Source organism: Microchirus variegatus (assembly GCF_963457635.1).
Source record: "Microchirus variegatus genome assembly, chromosome: 10".
Taxonomy (NCBI): Eukaryota; Metazoa; Chordata; class Actinopteri; order Pleuronectiformes; family Soleidae; genus Microchirus; species Microchirus variegatus.
This window is the reverse complement of record NC_139811.1, coordinates 26,749,068-26,767,214: the sequence shown is the minus strand read 5'-3', so window position 1 is coordinate 26,767,214 and position 18,147 is coordinate 26,749,068. Positions and strand designations below refer to the sequence as shown.

General features: G+C 42.9%; 1 protein-coding gene across 1 annotated transcript in view; it reads right to left on the bottom strand.

Moving 5' to 3' along the window:
• prr12b (proline rich 12b) overlaps positions 1-18,147 on the bottom strand; it is a gene marked incomplete at both ends in the record, with an annotated part of 35,310 nt that overhangs the window by 8,101 nt on the left and 9,062 nt on the right. Inside the window, 5 exons of the mRNA XM_083895902.1 lie at positions 1,178-2,006; positions 5,408-5,479; positions 9,047-9,259; positions 10,313-14,769; positions 15,296-15,457. Coding sequence (XP_083752028.1) covers positions 1,178-2,006; positions 5,408-5,479; positions 9,047-9,259; positions 10,313-14,769; positions 15,296-15,457 — 5,733 coding nt within the window. The remainder of the gene's footprint in view (positions 1-1,177; positions 2,007-5,407; positions 5,480-9,046; positions 9,260-10,312; positions 14,770-15,295; positions 15,458-18,147) is intronic.

Here is an 18,147-nt window from a genome sequence, read left to right as displayed (position 1 = left end):
TATCCCTCTAATCCAGTAGACCTTGAATTAATCAAATCATGACAAAAAAAAAAATCGGAATCGAACAGAATGGTGAGATTCTGAATTTCCACTGTATTGTCACAATTAATCAGATTTTACCTTGAGAGGATTCTGACAATATACTGAACCCTGGGAATGTTTGACGGGACTTCATCCAATCAAAATAAACACACACAGTTTATCTATCTAGAATTGAGTAGAGTTGGATATAATACCTGATTTTTCTGTACCAGCAGTTATTTTGTTTATTTTTCAAAATTATTAATAATCTTGCACCACCACTCCTTAAACAATTGTTTAGCCTGTGTAGACCCACAAGTGACATGAGGACCACACTAGCATCATCTAGGGGGGATTGCACAAGTGTGTTTAGGCGTTCTACCTTTGGCCAAACAGCTCGCTCAGTAAAAACATCAGGGCTGTGGAATAGCATCCCTGTTAGTGTGAGACAAAGCGCCACACTCACCACCTTTAAGTTAGGCCTTAACAAATGGTTGAAAGCAAACCAATGTTGTCAACATTTCTAGTCATTGATTCTTGTCTCTGTGTTTATTTTCATCTTATTTGTATGGGGTTTTTTTTGTGTTTGTTTTTCCTTTTCTCATTACTCAGCAGATGTAAATTAGCCTTGTGGCTATAATCTGGCCCAATTATATATTGTGCATTGTCCCTGTCAAATAAACGTAAATAAATAAATTTTCTACTGTTACAAAATAAACAATTAGCATAACTAATTAATACTATTTTGTCTTCTTTTCCTTCTCCTGTTACAGTCATTGTTTGACTGAAATTCATACTTCATGTGTTACGAAATTATGAAACTTTCAGCATGGGACCTCCTTATGGCCCTCCTGTCAATAGTCATCTCTCAGAATTCATGGCGCTTTTCACAAAATTGTCACAATTGACAACAGAAGCCCTTCCATCTGTTGAAGTTCATCCATCACTATTTGAGTAAACGCATACGTCCCTGTTAGAGTTGGTTTTGAGAGGACATTGCTTGATGTCCATAAGAAATAAGCAGCCCACAGTATGACTTTTGTTTACATGTCTACAGTCTCTGGTTGATGACAGACACAATACTTCACATGGGCTCATCCCTAGTTTTAGTTTAGTTTTAAGAGGCATCAGTCAGTAGAAAGCAAGCACACATTACCTTCCTCCTTACGAACTTCCAAAGTGTTCATTTCAGACTCCCTTTCAGTCTTCGTCGCCCCCTGCTCCTGCAGGGATTCTTGCAGCATTTTCTGTGGATCTCCCATCATTTCTTCATGGTCTGAAGTCTCTGCTCCTCGCCCGTCTTTCTCCTCTTCCTTCTCACCTCCATGCTCAGACTCCCTCTCCTCTGTCTTTTCTGTATTTGACGCTGGGGAGAGCAACAGGTTTTGCTCTTCCTCTGTGCCATGATGACTGTATGGGTGCACCTCCTTTTTTCCATTCTCCACGCTAGTGACGAAGGTGGGTATGGCAGGCAGAGGGGGGCTGACTGATGGCTCCTGTGGGGTAGGTGGGGTGAGAGAGGATGGGGCCTTGGCCATGGCAGACGCCATTGCAGCAGCCAGAGAATGTGGGGTGTCATACAAGGCTGAAATGGCAGATGAGATGCTCTTCTGCAGGTCCTGGTTCTTACTCACCGAGTCCTCCTCATCTGAAGAGAAAGAGGGCAGTGTCTCCAGATTACCTTTCAGCTCCTCATCCAGAGGCTTGCAGGGACTTGGGCAGCTGCTGAGAGCCAGGTCCTCAGCCTCACCCTGCTCTTCTTCACTGAAAATGCATGGAGGCTGCTGTGGAGTTTGTCGTAGAGGGGGAGGAGCAGCTGGAGATAAGGGACTGATCTCTTCCTTCAGTGACGAGCAGGGGTTCAGGGGTTGTGGCTCACCTCTGTCATGTTCCGAGTTAAGGTCTGACTCTTTCTTGCCAGCTTTAAGGAAGTCTAGAAAAGAGGCCATGAAGCCAGGTTTGAAGTCAAAAGCCTTCTCATCAGTCTGCAAACAAGATCAAGGCCAATGTCAAGGTCAAATGTAAATACAACCCCTGTCCCCCCAAAGTGCTTTACATGCTTAAATGAAGAAGGAGGAAGCAATAAAAACACAATAACATCAAAATCAAATGAGTAAAACAACACAGCAAAGAGAAATAATAAGAATAACCCATTACAATTAACTAAATACATCATTAAATACAAGACAGGAAAATGAAAGTGCAACAGCTAAGTCAGATATGGATTCATGTTATTTTGCAGCAATTTAAAAACAAGCATTAAAATTTGGAACTGGATCCTGTAGGTGACAGGAAGCCAGTGTGAAGTCAGGTATAGGGTATAAGGCATAATGTATTACAGTAATCCAAGGATTACATGACACCAATGATTATTTCTTTATGAGATTTGACCTTCACATGTAAATGTTTTAACAACTGTGTTGATCTATTTGTCCATTTTAAAAGCATTGTCAATTGTTCACAGAGGGAAGACTAAAAGAGGCGAGAGGACCATGGATACCATGGATACCATATACATTATGTTATTTAAAGAAAATCATCTCAACAGTGATGAGTCATTTGTGCAGGTTCATATGTTGCCACTGTGCATGTCTGCAAACCACAGCCACATCTGAGCTAATGATTTAGACACAGAGACAGTGTTTTAACTGCTTTTAATAAGTTTGGCAGAAATAAGCAAATTAGGCTGATGAAAAACCAGTAGCTGTTGATAAAACATGTATTTATCAACAGCTACTGGTGCTCTTTTATTTATGTTACACACTAAATTAAAATCTTTGTTTCACAGCAGTGGATGGAAACACATGGAAATGCACATTTACTAATCAAACTCACAATTTGTGATGCATTTTTATGGAAACCTGGTCTGAGGTTAGGTTTAGGCACAAAAATCACCTGGTGATGATGAGGAAATATGACTTTTGTTTCTCATGTCAACATCCTCTCTATAAAAAAACAACATGAATCTCTTCCCATGCCCAGTGGGAGCTTAGCTCCCATGAAAACATAAAAAATAAAATTACATAAATTAAATTACAAATACAACAGTTCTCTCACTCACTCGCTTTCTACTGCTTTAGTCTCAAAAGACTTTACTCTATTTTGTCTGCTTAGGATGCTTTTACTATTTTAAAGTAACACAATGTAGGATTTGCTCCTGGGTTCCCCCCACAGTTGGTAAATGGTATTGTTTTTGAAAACAATATATGTTGTTGTAAAGTGCATCTGTTGCCATAAAATAGAATGCTGCAGTTCTGGGGAAACCTATGGCCAAGAGGAAAGGAAATGGGCTTGCAAGTGCGGCCAATGCTCCTGTGCCCAGGTTGTGTGTTCACTAACGCTATGTAATAAGGATGAGGTCAAATTTACACAATTGGTGTGTGTGCAAAAATAACAAATTTCTTTCTTTCTTTTTTCTTGAGGCACAGACTCAAAACCAGAAGGTTCCGTATTGCCAATCCAGGCAATTTAAATGTGCTCAGGCTTTGACAGTGTGGCTATAATCTAGGAGACAGGAGACATATCAGGGTTGAAAAGGCTGAGGTGTGCACTGTTACTATGTGACTCTCTCCCTGAATTAGCTTTTTTTTTTGGAAAGTGGTGTAGTCATTCATGGATCGCTGAGGCCGGTGTTTCCTCAAAAAAGTGATCATTTCAAATGTACCACCTTTTGTCAGCAATGAAGCTTTGCTGAAAGAACTGGCCTGACGTGGAAAGATAGTGTCTGCATTCAAAATGATATGAATAAATCTGCCCTTAGTTTCCATGTTCACTGTTCATGTCACGTCAGACTCTGAAGTGTTTCGGCCGTGGGGCACAGGGACAACTGGTCCACTCATGCCCAGACAAAGCAGGTGACCGTCAGGCTGCTGCGTCTGCAGCGGAGGCGCCTATCAGGAGCGACAGTAACACACCGAAGAAGAACTATCTGCAATCTCACCATCAATAATTCTTACAATCTAATAATAATCAAGCTGAACAAACAGCAGGTGGCAGCAACAGTCCTGTTCTCAAAATGTAGTAACCATGGCAACAGCTGCCCTGGTAACAGCCATCACTCTCCTCTCTCTTTTGTCAGTCAGAGGGAGCTGGCCATCAGTCAGCTCTAACCTCCTTTTTTCCAAAACCCTATACTACAAAAATATAAGGATTGAAAATAATAATTGAGAGATTTGGCTTCACTGGAGTGAGCACCAGTAAACCATGTCTTTCACTGGGTCTTAAAAACACTTTAGTACAATGTTACCTCCATTTAAGGTTCAGAGAAAAATAGAGCAGGGCTGTTCACTGTCATGCATGTCATACTCTCTGGCATTAGAGCCCTTTCTGCAGAAATTGGGGTTTCACGCGTCTATTCTTTTCTTTTCCTGGGTCTTTTAAATCCTCCACCTAAACTGATGGACTGTAAAGAAAGCTGGCTTTACCAGGGACCTAGTGTGGAAGAGGGGAGGGATAAAATACATTGTTGTTTATCTTGGGGATGTAACTGTTGCCTCTAACAATTGGAAACATTTTATTGAAAAAGTTGAAGGTCGTTTTAAAAAATGGAGATGGATTTTACCAAAACTGTCTTTTAAAGGTCGGATCCTTGTTATAAACAATCTGTCCTCCATGTTGTGGCACTGGCTGCTGTGCTTGGATCCTCCTGAAAAAACCTGCTGTCCAGAGTGCTGCTCTGGTGGACTTCATCTGGGATCATCTGCACTGGCTCCCAAAGAGCATTCTTTTCCTCCCCAAAGAGGAGGGGGTCATAGACTCATTTATCAGGTGAGCAAAAGAGCTGCTTTTAGGCTACAGTATATTCAGTGGTTTTTAACTGGACCCACGAATTTGGTCTGGAGGCCGGTAGCTTGTGCCATACTGGAGCAGTGTGGTGGACTAGGTCTGGATGATTCTCTGTTTTTAATGGATTTACGTGGTTTTAAACCAGACCATTTTCAAAAGTGGGGACTCTTCCACAAAGAAAGGCGAAAAAGATGTGACTCTGTTCTGCCTTCTGAAAGAAACTGTGACTCCTGGGACACGTTTTTGGTAAGTAGGACCGTGATGCCACCTGAACAATGCTGCTGATCTAGCCCAGTGTCTGGTCTGCATGGTGTGGCTGTTGATACTTTTATTTCTGTTATAAACCCCAGTGTTGCACATACCGGTCCTTTCTGTTCACAGAGAAAACATTTCCCACTGTTTCTTACAGTGTGCTGAACCATGTCTTCCATTGGGTCTGAAAAAAACACTAGTACAATGCTACCCTTTTGGTGTTGGCTAAAAAAATATAGGATAACCTGGAATATGTTGTATGTTTGATAAAAGATGTACAAATGATACAATACTAATAATAATAAACTGGATTTGCTCATTTTAGAGAGGATGAGAAACAACTTACTGGAGTGGAAAGTTTCTGAAGAGCAGCCCAGGCTTCAGGATGCAGAGTATCATCCGTATCTCTCTTCCACATCATCTGTGTTAGCATCAGAGGAAAACTGCTCTCAGAAATCCATTTAGTAAAGGTCAACTACACAAACAATCAAATGTGTTTTATAATATACATATAAAAATGGTGGAGATTCAGGGATACATTTATCATTTTAGATACATATCAGAGCTTGGCCATAGAGCCATTTGAATAGAGCATTCAAAATCGGGAAAAACAAGACTGTGATATTGATTTTCAGTGGAAATGGAGGACACAAGGTTAACTGACATTCTGAACCAAATCAATGGGTTCACCAGTTGGCTTAGCTGTAAGATCCACCTGAGTGAGGAGGAGACATCACAGCGCAGTGTTCAACCTCACATGATCAGTGATCAGTAAAGACTAATCTAATTCATTACTGTTTCAATCATGATAACAAAAAATGTGGCGCATTACTTTAATTATTAGCACATTGAAGGCGTTTTCATCAGACCAACTAGATCTCTAACCCGTGAGGCAAAGGTGATTTTGTTACTTCCTCATGAGACAACCGCTTTAGTGATGATGATTGGCTGAGGTCAAATAAAATAAATAAATTGTAAGCCAATCGGAGGCAGAGTTGGGCAGACAAACGAAAGCAAACATAGTCGCACACAACGACACAAGTGAGTAAAAGATCAACAACAGGAATGGCGAGCCCGGACGAGTCCTAAAGCAGCCGTCTTAAACTGGAAGTAAAGCCATTACTTTTCTGTAAATTAAAGAAAATAATTTATACTTTAAATGCACATTATGCACAGGACAAATGTGCTTCTCCACGTCGGTGTCAAGCAATTCTGACCTAATGAAACTTTGTACGCCACACGCTTCCACGAAACGAGAGACCATTAACATCAACGGAGACGAAGACAGACAGAGCCACCAATCAACACAACTGAAGCTTGAAAATAGTTTAGATTTGTGTACACTGTTTCTGTTTCTATTAAAGGTCCCATATTATACCCTATTAACCCAAGTTAAACTCGGTCCTGATGCCCTAATAACCATGTCTGTGTCATGCTTTAGTCAAAATATCATAAGGATGAAGCACAATAGCAGTTCAATAACCCTGCCAAAACAGCCTTTTTCAGAACGCTCGGTTTTGTGCCTGGTCATTTACATGTGAATGAGACCCAGGTAAACACACACCCACTGCTTCCAGGGGAGTGTCCAACATTTTTTTCATAAATAAAATATATCCACTGGACACAAAAATCCTCTGAGGCTGGAAGTTTGTGTAAAACACTGTGCTCCGCTGTGCAGCCACTCTTCCTCCCTCGCCTGCACTCTCATATTTCACAGGGACAAGGGGGAGCTACGGTGGAGCTGTGAAGTACTCTGCCTGGCGGGGTGCCAACATTCACGGTGAACTGTCCGCACTGTCGTCACTTGGTTAGGAGGTGTAAACATTGCGTGTTTTATCGACTATACTTACACAAAGTGGAACCACTAAAACATGACTGAGTCTTGTTTTTTCACATTTTGGGGACTGGTTTGGCCCACTGAGTCCCAAATATAAGTACTAAAAGATAAAAAAGTTGATTTTGCACAATAGGGGACCTTTAAGTGTCCATTTCATCATGATAATCAGATTTATCATGAATAATTGAACATGCACATACATTTTAAGTTCTGGTAAAGAGGAGGTGGAGGTGAGAAGTAACTAGTAACTTTTTACTTTCTAAGGTAACGTTTCCAACACTGCATGTGACTAATAGTATGACTAATAACAACAATAAACGTCTGCAGTGTGGCTATCTTCAAAGGAATAGCTTACCATATAATATTTTTTTTGGATTATTGGAAGAAAATGACAGCCCTAGAGTATATTGTGAATGAACTCATTAATTCATTCTTTTAATGTCTACCACTTCATTCTCCACATGAGGTTTGCATGTTGTCCAATTAACCTCTGCATGTGTGAGGAAAACCAGGGACAACATGCACACTTTATACTGAAAGGCCCTCAGCCAGACCTGGTCACAATTTTTGATTTTTTTTTTGAAAAAAACTCCCAACTAGGAGGAGAAAGAGAATTTTTTTCCTCAGCAACTCCAAAGATCCTTAGTACTAATATTCCTTTCAGTCGCCTCTGCCAGCAAAGGTAGTTATTATCAGTGTTCCAGACATATTATCTGTCATTGTCCAATCAGAATCATCAGATTCAAGTCACATTTTATGGTTCCGCCTCTTCTGGGGCGATTTGACTGACGGCGAGAATCGGCCAAAAATTCTCCCATTGACTCTCATGTTAAAAATGTTTTTTTTTGAAAAACATACCCTTCAATGCATTTTTAATGAGGATTTATGTGCATGCACTAACGTGCTTACGTCATATGTAAATTGAGCAAAGAGAGGAGGGGATATCTTCTCTTCACTTCACTTCACATCTCTCGATAAGTTGTTACTCTCTGCTCACGCCGCTCTGAGCGAAGTGAAGCTCACTGTTTTAAAAATCAGACTGTTTTGTGTAAGAGAGTATTGTAAGATGCATTTAGCAACACGTCTAAAGATCCAATTCTGCACTTTCCTTTACACTTTATTAATCATTTGACTGCACTATCTTGTCATATGTTTGTTGTATGTATCTGGTAAAGGTTGATCCTTGGTCAGTTAATAAATACTTGACTTAATATGCTGCCCCTGTCTTTATGTGGTTGCTGGACACATCTTGTGTCCTGTTTAGCTATGTTACATCATACATTAGATTAATGTAAATAATATTTGTTTATCAAGTTGCCATCTAGTGGACACAAGGAGGAATGTTAATCACCTAACAACACATTGATACTGTCTTTCTTTATGTACCTATTGAATGGGTCACCTTAATCATTATCAGAAAAGAAAAAAATGCCCCCCCCAGAAATTTTCTTCAGGAGCCGCCACTGTTAATGAGATCAGGGTTTGCCAATGGAGAGGCATTCTGGCATCTCCAGAAGACGTGCCTTTGAATATTTCAAAACTGATCTCACTTGACTGCTTGTAGCCACGACTAGCAGAACTCGCCAACGAGTGGGCTTACATGATAAACTCATCCTAGAATGTCATGCACAGGTCCTCTATAGTTAAAAAGTCTCCTGTTTGTATAAATACAGCTCAAATAAATACATTTTTGACCCATATTCTTTTTCAAATTGTCTCTCTTCTATGTGCATGTGATACTTTTTTTTATCCAATTTCACTTACTCTGATAAAATGCCTTTTCCACACAAGCTGAGTATACTTTTATGGGGGCATGACAGTGCTCTGAGTATTCGTCACATATTACAAAATGTCAGCTCAGTCAGTGTAATGCTAAAATCTGAATTGAATTGAATTATAAACTTGGATATGATTAAGTTTGTGGTGTTGGAGTTCCCAACAAGCCTGCCACCCACCTTGATTAGGAACAGACTTATCCTCACTCTCCACTGCCACAAATTGCTGGCTGGTCTGTGGGAAACACTGATTCTGTCAGCAATTGTGTGCCACAAGTGAGACAAGTCTTGAATCATTTAGGCTCATCGAATACAGGTGTTTGTAGATGTTTCTTTCGTCACAGATATTTTTCAGCTTCTCCTGCGTGCTCTTTACCTCTCCAGTTTTTGGCTGGTGCTTCACCATCTCCTCCTTCATCTGGTTCAGCTCATTTCTGGTGATATCCATGGTGTTGATGGGTCCAGGACTCAGGCCGAGAGATGGCGCTGACCCCACTGATCCATCAGACAGAACTGGTTCAGAACTGGACAGAGAATCTGTCCTCAACAAGGACTCAGATGGAAGCATGGTGGAAACAGGCAGTTTGATCTGAGAGACAGACAGGATATTCAGCAGGACTTTCAAGATGAAGCATGTAACATTTGTTTCACATTTGAATTACTGTGGTGTGACAGTTTAAGATACAGTGGTATGCAAAAGTTTGGGCAAAAGTTTGTAAATGTTCATGATTTTCTTTTATAAATCATTGGTCGGCAGAAAAAGCCTTTTCTCTGCACCCGCCACAAACAGAGTCACTTGAGGTATGCTAAAGCACATTTGGACAAGCCAGCTTCATTTTGGAATAAGGTGCTGTGGACTGATGAAACTAAAATAGAGTTATTTGGGCAAAACAAGGGGCGTTATGCATGGCGGAAAACGAACACAGCATTCCAGGAAAAACACTTGCTACCTACAGTAAAATTTGGTGGCGGTTCCATCATCATGCTGTGGGGCTGTGTGGACAGTGCAGGGACTGGGAATCTTGTTAAAGTTGAGGGTCGCATGGATTCCACTCAATATCAGCAGATTGTGGTGAACAATGTCCAGGAATCAGTGACAAAGTTGAAGTTATGCCGGCCCTAAATACTCATCTCAGTCCCCAGACCTGAATGTTATTGAAATTTTGTGGTGTGATTTAAAGCGGGCTGTCCATGCTCGGAAACCATCAAATATGACTGAACTGGGGATGTTTTGTAAAGAAGAATGGTCCAAAATACCTTCTGCCAGAAAAAACAGACTCTAATTGGAAGCTATAGGAAGTGTTTAGAGGCTGTTATTTCTGCAAGAGGAGGATGCACAAAAATTGTCTTCCTAAACTTATGCACATACCTAGTTGTGTTTAAATAATCATATGATAAATTTAACTGAAATTTCTTATTCAAACAACCAATGACTTATAAAGGAAAATCATGAAAAATTACAGGGGACTGAGAACATAAAATAGTGGTCAGGTTATTTGTTAGTGCAAGTCCGAGTAATTCCTGAATATTTACGTGACAAAAGATGTTTATCATTTCTTATTAAAACTAAGACTTTTGCACAGTACTTTATGAGTCATTTTGATGTCACAACACTGTCACAATACTTCCATATGAACATTACCTTGATAGGCCTGATTGGCTCTTGCTGCAGCAGCTCAGATGGGTCCTGTTGATGATCTTGTTGTTGATGATGCAGTTGACGGGAAGGACAGGAAACATTTTGCTGATGAGGCTGCAGACGATGCTGCTGCGGCTGCTGTGGTGCTTGGTGGGGGTCTTCTTGCTGTCTCTGATGTTGTTGTGGATGCTGTTGGATATGCTGCCTTTGGCTCAGCTGTTGATGATGCTGCTGATGATTATATGGGAGGCTTTGTACTTTTATATCTCGATGCATGTCTACATGCACCTCCTCTCTCTTGCCTCGTCCTCGACCACGTCCACGACCCCTCCTACCTTCTCCTGTCACTGAGCCTATCAGCCCACTGCAGTAAGGAGGTTCTGGAAGTGGACGTATTCTAGGTCTACCTCGGGGGCGTGGAGGGCCTTCACGCTTTGGCTTCGTTGGCTTCCGGCCTCTCTTCTTGGGGCCATCATGTGGGAGCAGTTGTGGAGGGTAACCCAGGGCAGAGTAGTTGCTGGAATGGGAAAAGTCCATGTCACTCATCAATGGACTAAGCCCTCCCATTCCTGATGGCCCACCAGCCTTCCTACAGCTTGACACCAAATCGGGAAGCAGGTCAGGAAGGCGCCGACTGTTGAGACGAATATCAGCAGGAACATCAGCTTTATTCTCATCATCCTCAAATTCATATTCCTGTGCATAGTTTTTCTTTATTTGAGGTTGTGGCTCACGTCGCTGTTTGAGCAAGTGAAATGAACTGGTTTTCAGCAGCTTCTTGGGTCGAGAAGAGCAGAAGATAGGTGATGTCAGTCCACTAGCACCTGAACCACCCACTCCCACAGCTCCCATCATCTTGTTCACTGTGCCATCCCTTTGAACAGATGAGTTTAATCCAATGGTTGGGGTTTGGGAGTGGATGAGGCCAAGTTGGTCAGTATTAACAGTAGAGGGAAGCTCATGGTTCTTCATAGAGTCAACATCTAAGAGCAGATTGCCATTTCCAGTTCCTGGAAGGTTGTGGCAGTATGGTCCATAGCCTTGATCACTGTGATGACCAACCATATCATAGCTTTCTCCAGTATCTCTTGTTTTTAAGGACTCTAAATCATCTTGCCTTTGCCCATGGATCTGTGTAAGACTTTCTTGAGTTCCCTGTCTTGTCCCAGAATCTGCAACAAAGCCTGACTTAAAATCAGCTGAACAAAACATGTCCTCCATTTCTGGGAAGAATGAGCGTTCTCCATCGTGTAAGAGAGAGTCTGGAAAGCAGACAGGATTCAGGGGTGCAAACTGCTGCTGAATTTGGTTCTGTCCAACTTTACACTCTGGACTCATTGTGTCAAACTGATGCTGTTTGAGCTGATCTAATTGGGATTGTGACAGCTGCGTCTCTGGCTCTCTTGGTTGGGGCTGTTGCTGTGGTTGGGGAGTCCCCATATTTGCTTCCATCCTGTGGGAGTTTGGATGACCTAATAGAGAGTGTGACATCTGATGGTGAGCATGTGTCTGCTGTTGATGGTGGCCATGGGGGTGGGAATGAGCCTGAGGCTGGTTGAGGTGATGTAGGTGTGAAGTTGTGGACAATGCCAAATTGGGTTCTAAGAGAAAGTCATGGAGATCTGAGGTTGGTTGTTGGGAAACATGGTGGGGTGTAAGTCTGTGCTGCTGTCTATGCATGTCTCCACTGCCTCCTTCTACTCTAACAGTCATACCAAGCCCAGTTCTCTCTAGAGGTCCTCCACTGTCTCTGGTGTTTGCCTGGGAATGAGACTGGTCTACCATATCTTGCGGAGCCCTGGAGGTCTGACTGGCTCGGGTTGCATCTCTTGGCTCGGGTCCCATGTTGTAGTGGGTGTCAATACCCTGGTTCGTGAGCTGTGAGGACTGGTTCTGTGAGTGAGAGTTCACGCCAGCAGCCCCTGTTCCCGCAGATGAACCCATAGCCTGCTGTCTCAATGAATGCTGCTGTTGCTGTTGAGGGGGCAGCTGGGGGTCCAGCTTGGTGTGGGTGGTATGGGAAAGGACAGATTGCAGCATATGAGTTTGTTGTGGATGTGCTGGCGGTGAATCCATCAGGGAGAGGGGAACCTGGCTTTGGTGACTTTGCTGAACATCTGGTGTGTTACATAAGTATGTATCATTTGTTTCAGAGGTCTTTTTTAACTCCATGTGAGGATGGCTATGTGAGAGAGTATGGCCTTGCTGTGAATGTTGAGCATGCTGTGTGTGTTGAGTGTGGTGGGAGATTTGAGAGTGCTGGGGGTGTTGAGTGTGTGAAGACAAGAGTGAAGAGCAATGGAAATGCTGGGAGTGTGTGGGAGTATAGGGCTCTCTTCCATAGCGGTCTACAGGTCCCATGGGGCCACGCTGTTGTTGACTGGAATGGGTAGTATGGGAGTGGGAAAGAGAGTCATTGACCCCTACTAAGCCCACAGCAGTGGACTTCGATATGTTCACCTCTGACTTGGTTTGCTGCTGTTTCTTCTGGGATATCTCCACCTGACTGTTGCCACTTGTTGCCTCAATAATTGTCGATCCAGTGCCAGAACCGCTGGCTGTGTTACTGGTGCGAATGACACTCTGAAAGGGGTAGCGCTCTTCTGAAACCTTATTAATATCTAAGGTCACACCCTTGCTTTCCCCATCACTAGCCTGTGGGAGTGACTGGGGGAGTTGCTGAGCAGGTGGGTGATGCTGGGAAGAATGGGGAGTTGAGTCCTGCGCATGAAGTAGGTGATGGATGAGGAAATCATGATCCTCTTCCTCATCTTGGGATTGCTGAGCTCCAAGCATGTTTGATACTGTTTTTGGCTTAGGTGGTGAAGCATGGTAGGATTGATTCTGTGCTTGCTGTGTATCATGAAAACCTTGTGGTGAGGATATAAAAGCTGGAGAGAGGATGGAGGACAAATATTTGGTGGCACCTGATGCTCCTGGGGACTGTGCAGGGCGAGCAGCAGCAGGAGAATGCAATCCAGGACGACTGATAGTTGAACTGATGGAGGATGAGGGACTAGATTCAGGCAGGTGGTAACTGTTTCCATTACCAACACTTGCTGCCCCACTTCCAGATCCTGCAGACCCAACTCCACTACCAAGAGCTGTACCTCCTGATGCAGATCCACTTCCTATTGATTCTCCAGCACTCCCATACCCTAACGATGGACTGCCAGTTCTTCTAAGAGAAGCTGAACCAAAGCTTGAACCCCCAAAGAGCATCTCTGCAGAGAATGAGTGTCCTACTGTACCGACACCAGTGAAAGCCTTTGTTTCAGTGCCCCCTGCCCCAGCGCTGAGGTCCTGGGCATGAGGTGAGCTGAAGCCTCCATATGAGTGGGCTATATGTGCAGTTGGAGGCTGGTTGGGAGAGTAGGACTGGGCATGTTGCTGAGGAGAGGTCTGGTCTGGAGGGACTGTACTAGAGTTGGCCACAGATGGAGTACAATATGTGGAGAGGCATTGTTTGGTTGCTGGCTGTTGAGCAAGGGTAGATGTTAGAGTAGGTGGCACTGGCACTGGCTGGGGTGGGGGCTTCTGACAAAAGGGAGCAGACAAGGAGCCAGTGCTTGCCTTGGAGCTAGAAGAGGATAATGATGTGGAGGAGGTTGATGATGAGGTGTGTAGGGTACGGGAGGAGGATGATAAGGAAACTGATGAGGGGTAGACAGTACTGGAACTGGAACTTTTGACCCCCTTAGTGCCAGATAAGGGTGAGGCTGAGGTGGTGGTGGATGAAGATGAGTAAGGAGTTTGGATGATAGGCCGATATGTCTGGGATTCCATACGTGGTGAAGAATTTCGGTCTGTGGATGGGCTCTCATCTCCCAGGGGACTGCAGGACACACCATCATGTCGGTGATGGCTGGCTATCTGCTGGTAGCTAGAACCACAACTGACATACTGCTGCAGGGGCAGCGTTGTGGGATGGGGTGGGGATGAACGCTGATAATGCTTGATCACACTGTCCTGCCTTGAAACTGCCCTTTCTGGAGGAGGGGGAGGCTGGGTTGGGGTTGCAGGTAGCAAAGCTGGTGTGGACGAGAGCATGGATGCATTATAGAGCTGGGAGGACTGGTTGTGGAGCTGAGAGGATAACAGGTTAAACTGGGTAGGGGACAGGTGGCAGTTGGAAGAGGAAGAAGGGGTTTGGGTCTGAGGAGAGGCTAGGGGTTCCTGAGAGCCCCGGTAAGTGGTACTCTGGGATAGCAAGCGATTAAAGTCCAAGCTAGATTGAGAGGATGTTTTGATGTGTAGCAAGGGATCATGGGGGGACAGCAAGCCATTAGGAGTTGGGCTGAATGTTGGTGCATCTTGTAAGGATATTGAGGGAGTGAAAGACCGCCCAGAAAAGGAGCCTGGGTGCTGGTAAGCTGACAGGGTTGAGGAAGAAGGGAAGGAGCTGGAACCCTGAAGTGCCCCTGAAATAAAGAGTTCCGGTGGGGCTGGTGTATGCATTGCTATGGGAAACATTACATGGATTGTGTTGGTCAAAGGAAGTCACTGTTCAAATTGAACAAATTCATTTGTTACCAATTAACAACTATTGACAGGTAAAGACAAAAACATTATAAAATGAAATTAATGATTATTATTTTGCAAATGAAATCTGTAAAATTTGTTTCTAATAAGTAGTTTCTAGGGATGCACTGATCCGATACTCAGGATCGGTATAGACCAAATAGCCATGTATTTATTTCTTCACATTAGTAGAATATTTGTGTCACAGTTCATTGTGATGTGTTGGATGGTTCGCTTCAACAAAGCATCCATGAAAACATATTACATATAAACTGCTCAGTTGTTTAAGAGTGGGAAACACTTTGACAGTATCAAATTAGTATTGGATCGGCAGATACTCAAAGTTGCTGTATCGGTATTGCTATTAGACTTGAAAAAGTGGTATGGGGCCATCCCTATTATGTATTTTCAGTAGTAGTAAGAACAAATAGAGTGTCTCAAATGTAGTGTTGCTTCGACACTCACCAGTCTGCCAAGAGGGAGTTCTAAATTGGGAGAGGAGGGAAGAAGCAGAGGGAGTGGGCTGTGGACCCCGGGACTCGAGCGTTGAAATCAGATTCATAACAGAGGGGTCATGACCAGAGGAGCTGGCATGGTGGAGGCTGGTATCAAATAGTCCTGATAAACCTATCAAAAAAAGCAAACAAACAAAAAAAAAAATATATATATATATTATTCATACAAATAATATCATAGATCATATTATCATCATAGTAAAAGTATAACATTTTTGGTCAAATGTTTGCCTCTGTTGTAAAGTATCTTTTTATTTGGTCAGTCAGAAAAAACTAATATTTACTTTGACTATGACAACAATTTGCTTTTCATTCATTCTTTGCTATCAGACATAGACACAAAATGTCCCTGCTTTGACATGTAGGTTGCCTTGGTAGAAGGTTGTCCATCTGACATTATTGTCCTAGATTTTTGTTAATATTTTCAAACAGAACTTTTCAGCAACCCTAACCCAAGAAGCAAACATTTTTTTCATTATTTAATCATTTAAAAATATGGTGGTGGGGTCCGGTGGTGATGATGTAGGCGACGGTCATGCTGAAGAGGTCTCCCGGTTGAACTTTTAATATATACCTGTAAACACCCAACTTGAACATTTGTACTGGACGACGATATAGAAGTTATAGCTTTCACCAAGCCGTGAAATGAGTGGTTCTAAATCTAAAACGAGCAGCACGCCGAGTTGCCCAGTTACGTGGGGTGGTGCGGCTACTGTGGCTGGCAACTCACCTGAACTTGTTGAAGAACTCCCGGACACTTTGTCAATGAGCCAGCTGGTCTCTGAACTGGAGAAGCAACAAGCCTCGCTCCAGAATGACATGTCTGCATTAATCCAGGCGTCGGTTAAACCGATACAGACCTCTGTCGCACTTCACGAGATTGTGACTCTCTTCAACGGCCGCCTCACTGCTGCAGAATCCCTGGCGGGGGGTAACTTTGAGCGCATAACAAGCACCGATAAAATAGTGAAGTTTCTGCAGGCCCAGAATAAGTCTCTCCAGCACTCTTGAAAACAGATCCCGTAGAGTCAACCTCCGTATAATAAACATTCCTGAGGTCAGTGAAAAAGGTCGGGGCCCGATCGAGTTCATATCTGCCCTGCTGATGGAAAACCTTGGTCCAGGTGTTTTCTCCAACCCTCCGAATCTACCGAGGGCACATCGCTCCCTAGCCCAGAAACCTGGACCAGGAGGTAAACCCAGAGCTTTGGTGATTTGCTTTCATCGTTTTTCAAGAGAGGGAGAAGGTGCTTCGTTGGGCCAGACAACACAAGTTTAAGTATGGTAGATATGGAACTTTCATCCTCTAAATTCTCTCTTCACTCCTTGTTGTGCTCTCAACTTCCTCTGACTGCCTCCAACTTTACCTCAAACACGTTGGTAATGAACTCTGTTAGAATCTAGATTCAAATTAGAAAAGGCCTGGGCCTTCACAGGGCCTCAGACCTCTCCCCCATCTTAAACAATCACCTATTTTTGTATGGATTTAACCTTTCGGACTTGGTTCAACAAAGGGTTAACTAAATTTAAGCACCTTTATGACCAAGACATTTTATATCCTTTTCTGAGCTCTCAAATAAATTTGACTTTCAAATTCCCACCTCTTACGTTTCTTTCAAATAAGAATTATTCTGAACCAGAATCCAGCATTCCCTAGTCGTCCCCCGCTAGTGGACTCCTTATTGTCTCTCAGGGCTTCCTGGGAACAAGAGCTTGGATTCACACTGCATGATGTTTATTGGAAAAATGTTTTACAATTAGTTCACGCCTGAAAAACAATCTCCAGCAGACCATTCCCGTATGTTTTGGTTCTGTCCTAGGCTTTCCACATTCTGGTGTGAAATCTTCAAAACGCACAGCATATAATACTATTATTACTCCTGAACCTCTCCTGGCCTTGTTTGGTGCCCCTTTGCAGCCTTTTTCCTCTAAAGTTATGCAGATTGTTCTTTCCTTTACTACCCTGTTGGTCAGGAGACTCATACTCCTCAACTTGAAACACCCTCATCCTCCATCTCAGGATTTTCTACTACTGTCCATTAGACTTGAGAGGCTTAGGTTTTCCCTGAATGGATCTTTAAGTTCATTTGAGAGACCACTTTTAAAACATATTGAATCTTTTACATCTCTGCCTGATTGTGATCATTGTAATTGCTTCCAATAAAAACAGTCTAAATTTAAAAAAAGGCTGTCCTCCTTAAAAAAAAGAAAGAAAGAAAATACACTTTCTTTCAAGTTCTTTGCGCTCCCTCACTTGTTGTTGTGACAGCCCAATGGACCGGCTGTCGTCACAGGCTTGGAGTCACTGTCTGGAACTCCTTGCCCAAGTTTTCCCCTGTCAACATCTGACAAAATAATTGTAAATATCTAACCTTTGTCAGATTATAAACATTAGAAACTGACAATTATTTTGTCGGATGACGACGAGGAACGACTTCCAGACGGCAAGCAACTCCAAGCCTGTGACGACTTCCTGTCCATTGAGCTGTCACTCCAAAACTCAGTTGCCAATCAGCAGGCAGTTTTTTGCCCACAAACAAAAAAACATGACACAAGTGTATTTTCAAACAATAAAACAAACAATAAAAAATATTTGTTTTCCTTCTTAAAAAGTGTTTGATTCGTGAAGAGTGTTGTTTGAAAACATTGACACAATTCTATGTAATTAGATTTGTGTCAGAAGCTCTGTTTGAGTAGTTATCTGTGACAAAACAGTCTTCCATGCTAACCTAATAAATGAGGTCACTGTTCCTGGAAACACTGTTCATTGCCCCTGTCTGAAACTATACCTTACCGATATTT